Source organism: Triticum aestivum, chromosome 7D (genome assembly GCF_018294505.1).
Source record: "Triticum aestivum cultivar Chinese Spring chromosome 7D, IWGSC CS RefSeq v2.1, whole genome shotgun sequence".
Classification (NCBI taxonomy): Eukaryota; Viridiplantae; Streptophyta; class Magnoliopsida; order Poales; family Poaceae; genus Triticum; species Triticum aestivum.
Window position 1 is genome coordinate 36,135,398 of NC_057814.1, and position 7,534 is coordinate 36,142,931.

The following is a 7,534-nucleotide window of genomic DNA, read 5'->3' on the forward strand; positions in this document are numbered from 1 at the left end:
TGTTTCTCTTCTGCCCTCACCGTTGCAGATAAAAAGAACTTCTCTTAGCTGGCATTCCTCTTTTTTTTCGAGCAACCGGCAGGAGCTCTGCCTTTTCATTAAGAAGAAGAGAATTGACCAGTTTATAAGAAAAACTGGCCGAAAACCGATAGCTGGCATTCCTCTCAAAGTTAATGTACAACCAATCCACACGTTTCGTCTATTTAAGCGTTTGTCGTGGTAAGCAGTTGGTGTGATGTGCAAGTTTATCAACTTCAGCAAGCACATTATGTACAGGGTACAAAACAAACAGGAGCAACAACAGCTAAGGGAGCGAAAACGGACCTTACACATGCCTCACTTGGGAATGGCTAGCAATTGAACAATGGGCCCTGGTTATTTGCAGCACTAAGCTAGATTAATTGGGGGCCTGTCGAGAGCAGTGCGAGGCTACGACAAGACACAGACATAATGAGCTCAACTAGCTTGCAGTACCAACTCTGGATTATTTTCAGGCAACATACGATGTAGTTGCGGTGTAACAAGACCATTTGCTCCCAAACTTGGACCACCAGTCGTCCTTAATGCCCACATAGTCCATTGATAAGTCAAATGATTTCATGAAATAATATTCATAATCATTAAATTAGCCAGGGATAAATATCTGAAAATGATCCACATATTTGGGGCTCAAATTCAGTTTGTGTCAATAGTTTTTTTGTATTCCACCTTCCAACTATTAATATCCTAATTATTGCTTGGTATGTCCTTGCCACTTTGCAAAACTTCAAATGGTAACAATTCAAATGAAGCTGATTTGGAAGGAAGAAGGACGATGGCATGGACTTTCTTCATTTCCATATAACTTAACTAATCAGCATAAAAGAAAGATCCAGAGCTAAGACTAGTAGGTTACGACAAGTCATCTGACAGGAAAAGAATACCATGACCTTCAGTTCCATAAGTACTGAAGATACAGCCAGACCTCATAGATGAAACAGGCCCAGCAAAATAACCTATATACTACTCCCTCCGTAAACTAATATAAGAGCGTTTAGATCACTATTTTAGTTATCTAAACGCTCTTATATTAGTTTACAGAGGAAGTACAATACATGCTAGGAATCATTTGTCTTTTAATCCTCCTCCTCCGGCTTCACAAAGAATTCGATAAAAGCAATCCGGCTTGGTTGTTGAGTCCCTCCAGCAAAATTATGGTAGGATTGTGTACCTAGCCTTGCAACTGAAACCAAGTGTTAGATTTTGAGCATCCCTCCCCTCCCAATCGTCACTTTACTCCCACGATTCTCCTTCAAGACGCTACTTGGAACATTCGAGGTAGTGGCACGAAGAAACTTGTACTTATACCTTGCAGAGAACTGTATGGTCAGCACAAAGAAGCATGCTGCAGATTTTAGGCGCAAGAGTTTTACCTGTAGGACAGTTCTTGGTCACACTGGAATGCAATTAGAAGATCGGTATTTGCATAGTAGGAGAATTCAATCTGCCAAATGGATTAAGTCGCATTTAGATATGGACACCAACGGAAGCTATCTGAATTGCAGACAGAAATTCATGACACACCTCCAAGTCACCATGCCCTTCGCCTTTAAATATTACTGAAGGGGGGTCTGGATGAAAATGAATCTGAATGCTGGAGCCTGGCCACTCAAGGTCATCAATTGATTCTTTCAGGATGGCAGACTGTCATTTCAAGAGGTGAATCATTAGTTTTGAGGTACTAAAAGTAAGAACTCGTAGCAAGGGAATACTGCCACAAAAGAATGGAGAAAGTATTGCAGGTACCTTAACAGTAAAAGTGACTGGAGTATTCCCTGCATGCTCAAAATGGTAATCCCAGGCGACAGTATCAGGAATTCTGGTTCTGATTTCTGCATGTATACATGCATCTGGAGACCCCACTGACCTGCACTTGTGTTACCAGAATGAAAAGCATGAGCAAAATGATTGACTTGCTTTGATTGAAGTTCAGAAGAGGGATACATATAGCTCTGCTTGTAGCAGTTACAGAACCAGATGTGTACTGAATCGTGCATCATGGGCTAGTACAAGGCTAGGACTAAGTCACAGAATAACTGAACATGACAAGCTAATGTAACAGTACAGCACTGAATCAATGTATACAATTAACAGCCCCCTGCAGTATCAGCCGCCAGAGATGCTGAGACTGGAGCGAAATTCCTGAAAAACAGCAATAGCTCAGTATTCTGCTTCAGTCGATGAACAGGAAACAGTGTGCTGCCTCTTTGAAGACCATGGAATCAAATTATCACCTAAGAATACACAAAATCCAGAAGTAGAGCGCCGAGTTTCAGGGCATCCAGCGCAGTCGGCATCTGAGCATGCTGTCAGAGAGGTAGGAGTGGAAGTGTTGAGATGCAGACCAAGGTTAAGAGTTCCTTTAAGGTATCGAATTATTCGTTTGATAAGGTTGAGGTGAGGTTCGCAAGGATCATGCATAAACAGGCAGGCCTGCTGAACAGAATATGAAATTAGTTAGAGTTGCATATTGCAGGGCACCTGCAAGGCTGCGATAAAAGGTTGGGTCAGAAACAGGGGAGCGGCTAGAATCAAGCTTAGAACCAGTGTCAACTGGAGTGCAAGCAGTATAAAAAGTTGTCATTCCAGCTTTGTCGATGAGTTCAGAAATGTATTGACATTGAGAGAGAAAGAGACCAGAAGTGGATCTGCAAACAGAAATACCAAGGAAATGGTGAAGAGGACCTAGGTCAGTCATGGAGAATTCAGAATTGAGGGAATCAATGACGATGTTGAGAAATGCAGTGAGAACAACATCACCAACGTATAAAAGAAGGTAAGCAGTTTGAGTAGCTGAATGATACATGAGCAGGGAGCTATCAGATTTAGAAGCAGAGAAACCAATTCGCTGGATAAAGGTAGAAAACTGATGGAACCAAGCTCCAGGAGCTTGTTTTAGACCATATAGAGATTTTTTGAAGGAGACAAACATAATGAGGAAAAAAGGGGTTTTCAAAACCTTGAGGCTGTTGACAGCTTACTGTTTCTTGTAAGTATCCATGCAAAAAAGGCATTTTTAACATCAAGTTGGTGAATAGGCTATGAGGACGATACTGCAATGGATAAAACAATTTGAATAGTGCTTGGTTTAACTATTGAAGAGATGGTTTCCTCTAGCCTATACCTGTCTGCTGAGAATAATCTCTACAGCCTCATCTGCCTTTATAGCGTGCAAGCGACCCATCTGCATGATATTTGTGTCTAAAAATCCATTTCCCAAAATCTAAATTAGCAGAGGAGGGCCTAGGAACAAGCACTCATGTTTCATTTTGAAGAAGAGTGTCATATTCAGAACACATAGCATCTTTCCACTTTTTATCATGGAGGGCAGAGTGGTAAGTATTGGGTAGAGGAGAAATAGCATCTGTAGTAGCTACTCCCTCGCTTACGCTTACGCTTACAAAGCCTTTTATCCCAACAAGTTGGGGTAGGCTAGATATGAAACCCTTTCACGAGGACTTCCCAGGAGGTCACCCATCCTAGTACTACTCTCGCCCAAATGGGTTTCATACCCAAAAGACTGGCTAGTTTTTATGTTGGCTCGCCAAGCCTATCACAACCCTTAGATATGAAACCCTTTCACGAGGACTTCCCAGGAGGTCACCCATCCTAGTACTACTCTCGCTCAAATGGGTTTCATACCTATGGGACTGGCTAGGTTTTACATTGGCTCGCCAAGCCTATCACAACCCTCCTCCTTTACCCGGGCTTGGGACCGGCTATGCCTAGAAGACATAGGCGGAGTTAACTGTAGTAGCTACTCCCTCCGTTCACAAATATAAGATGTTTTGGATATTTCAATATAGACTACATACGGACTGAAATGAGTGAACAAACACACTAAAATGTGTCTATATACATCCGATTCACAAAAAAGTTAGAACATCTTATATTTGTAAATGGAGGGAGTAGAAGATTAAGCCGACGTACAGGGATGCCAAAACCATGCTTGGCTCGAGTGGTCATGCGATGAGGATTAGACGGGATGGTAACAGTAATGGCATTGGCAGGAAGAGGTGGTGTGTTGGTAGAGGGGGGGGGGGGGGGGGTGTTAAGAATAATAACTAGTGGAGGATGCTGTAGAAGGAGAGGATGTAGATTCAGATGCTGAAGCTGATAAGGGAAGAGATGGTGGAGAAATAGGTGTAGGTGGATTTTGAGGTGAAGAAATAGGTGCAGTAAGGTTGTGTAGTGTAGATAAGGTGTAGGTGCGGAGATATATGTTGGTCGTGATGAGGATGTACTAGGAGTAATGGAGGGTGGTTGCGGAAGCGTTGTAGTGGAGTGGCGAGAGGAGAAAGGAAAGGACGTCTCATAGAAGACAACATGGCGTGAAATAATTACACGGCCGGAGTCCAAGTCCAAACACCTATATCCATGGTGTTCATCTGGATATTGTAAGAACACACATGGAAGAGATCTAGGTGGAAACTTATGAGTGGTAGCTGTGATGTTAGGAAAACAGAGACACCAAATAGTCGTAGGAGCAAAATGATTGACTTGCTTTTATTGAAGTTCAGCAGAGGGATATATATAGCTCTGCTTGTAGCAGTTACAGAACAAGACGTGTACTGAATCGTGCATCGTGGGCTAGTACAGGCTAGGACTAAGTCACAAAATAACTGAACGTGACAAGCTAATGTAACAGTACAGCACTCAGTCAATGAATACGCTTAACACAAAAGTCCGACGAGAATCGGCTGGCAGTTAACCTTTTTATTTGTATCACATTACTCAGTTACATCCATCTCCAGAATTAACTTAAATTTCGAGCTGAACACGAAGCTCGAATGTTTATTTGCTTTTGGCAAGGGTGGGAATGTAGTAAAGTGAATAGCTATTTATATTTTATCCACCACAGTCACAGTATCCAAACACCTAGTGATTCACCAGATCAACTATATAAAGATCACAATTCACAAATGCAACTTATCCGCCACGATTATGCAAACGTCTAATGGGTTACGATATCAATTGACAGCATTACGAAGCAAGGACGAACAAAGGGAACCTAGTAGGCAGAGAAGATGCACACCTGAGGAGAAGCTGCATGTCGGGGCCAGGGTACCGGATCTCGACAGGGGAGGCGAACCCTGGGACGGTAAACATGTTGAGGCAGTCGACGAGGAGCCCCAGGCTGAGGCCGAACCGTGGACGCCCCTCCGCCCCGTAGTCGTACTCGGCAAACAGCTGCAACGGTCAATCCTCACTGAAAATTCAACGGCCGGGCTCGGGGAGGAATAAACGCAAACACCGGGCGGGCGCGCGGCACGAACCTCGGTCTTGAGGTATACCTTGGCCTGGAGGCAGCCGCTCTCCTCCACGGTGACCACGATGCCGTGCTCCGACAGCTCCACCACCGCGCCCTGCGGGACGAGGCAAGGATTTTCGCTTGGGATCGGGCGGCCAGCGTGCGGAGGAGAGGAGAGGAGAGGAGAGGAGAGGGGGGCGGGTGCAGACCTGATGCTTGTTCCAGCGGACGCAGGAGAGGGCGTCGACCATGCCATGCACGCAGTCCACCACGCAGACCAGGCCCGGCGCGTCATCGCCCTGGCCGGACGTCGTCGACGAGCTCATCCCCGTCGCCCTGACCCACGCCTCGCCGCCCGCTGGATTCTGTTCTCCCGCCCTCTTTTTTCCCGCGACGGCGCGAAGCTGCTCCCCCTTCAGCTGGCCCATTCCTAGGGCCAATCCATAACTTTGCGGGAGAGACTATATAATGGGCCAATCCCGCAACCAACCGGCCGTCGCCCGGCCCAGTTACCACGTAGTATCGCCACGATGACGTCATACAGACGCCACGTGTTTCTTTTACTCTTCTTTATTATACTTTGGAAAATACAAAATACATATATATGAAAATAATAATTTAATATTTTTCTAAAAATTGTACATTGCGCATTAAAAAAAGTAAATGCAGTGTAAAAAATGTTCGCTCTACTTTTAAAAATTGTTTCTATCATTTAAAAAATGTTCATACGTTTCACAGATGTCTACGTGACATTTTCTGAAAAATCTATATCTCTACTTCTATATCTATATCTGTATCTATACCTACTATTAAAGGAAGGTAATATTCTTGGTTTCGTCCAGCTTGCTTTGGTCCCGCTTCAATTAATTTCACGTACCCTATCTTGTTTCGTTACTTGTCACCCGTTTTGGCCCAACGAAAGAAGTCCACCTGACGGCGCACTGTGGCTCAGGTCCGGAGAGCTGGCAAAACCTAAAATAGCCGACGGGAGCGTTCGATCTCATAACCTGCCAACCGGTCATGCACAATTTATCTAACTGACCCAGCTAGAGATATGAGATGATTTTTTTGGTTGCAACGCACGGGCCTTTTTGCTATTTATTATATCTATATCTATACCTACTATTAAAGGGAGGTGATATTCTTGGTTTCGTCCAGCTTGCTTTGGTCTCGCTTCAATTAATTTCACGTGCCCTATCTTGTTTCGTTACTTGCCACCCGTTTTGGCCCAACGGAAGAAGTCCACCTCACGTCGCACCGTGGCTCAGGTTCGGAGAGCTGGCAAAAACTAAAATAGCCGATGGGAGGGTTCGATCTCACAACCTGCCAACTGGCCGCGCACAGTTTATCTAACTGACCCAGCTAGAGATATGAGATGTTTTTTTTTCGTTGCAACGCACGGACCTTTTTGCTATTTATTATATATACTATTAAGGGGAGGTGATATTTTTGGTTTCGTCCCACTTTGTTTAGTCCTGCTTTAGTTAATTTCATGTACGCTATTTAGTTTCCTTACTTGCCATCCCTTTTTGGCCGAATGGAGAAAGCCCACCTGGCAGCGCACTGAAGTCCAGATCCAGAGAGCTGGCAAAAATAAAATTGCCGATGGGAGGGTTCGATCTCATAACCTGCGAACCGGCTACACACAGTTTGTCCAACTTACCCAGCTAGAAATATGAAATGATTTTTTTCTTCCGTTGCAACGCACGGGCCTTTTTCTAGTATACTATTAAAGGGGGTGATATTTTTGGTTTCGTCCCACTTCGTTTAGTCCTGCTTTAGTTAATTTCACGTACGCTTTTTAGTTTCCTTACTTGCCATCCGTTTTTGGCCGAATGGAGAAAGCCCACCTGGCGGCGCACTGAGGCCCAGGTCTAGAGAGCTGGCAAAAAATAAAATTGCCAATGGGAGGGTTCAATCTCATAACCTGCGAACCAGCCACACACAGTTTGTCCAACTTACCCAACTAGAGATATGAAATGATTTTTTTCTTCTGTTGCAACGCATGGGCCTTTTTGCTAGTGTTATAGAATGTCAGAAACATATTCGGATAATTCAAAAAACAACAAAGCTAAAATCCGACTGGTCGGACGTTTGCAACAGATCCGAACGACTCGGATGCCATTCATCTCGACTCGGATGCAAGTTCGCGTGCCCGCCACTTCAGTGATCGACCGGTGGCGGACCGTCCGCCCGCCACTGATGCCATAATAGCAGTGGCAGGAGGTCAGTAGCGGGCGGCCC

General features: G+C 44.6%; 1 protein-coding gene across 3 annotated transcripts; it reads right to left on the reverse strand.

Moving 5' to 3' along the window:
* Positions 1-815: 815 nt before the first annotated feature.
* Positions 816-5,718, reverse strand: LOC123169323 (uncharacterized). 3 transcript variants are annotated; one of them, XR_006484752.1, is made up of 7 exons: positions 5,500-5,718; positions 5,316-5,405; positions 5,075-5,229; positions 1,786-1,906; positions 1,564-1,683; positions 1,348-1,483; positions 816-1,222 (listed from the first exon to the last, which is right to left on the reverse strand). XR_006484752.1 is itself a non-coding variant. In XM_044587164.1 (7 exons), the coding sequence occupies exons 1-7, from the start codon at positions 5,716-5,718 to the stop codon at positions 1,192-1,194; spliced, it is 807 nt and encodes a 268-aa protein (XP_044443099.1). In that variant the 3' UTR covers positions 816-1,191. The 3 variants fall into 3 exon arrangements, 2 of the variants coding, with proteins under 2 accessions (XP_044443099.1, XP_044443098.1); XM_044587164.1 differs by having other exon boundaries at positions 1,413-1,483; XM_044587163.1 differs by having other exon boundaries at positions 816-1,347; positions 1,413-1,483.
* Positions 5,719-7,534: the final 1,816 nt, after the last annotated feature.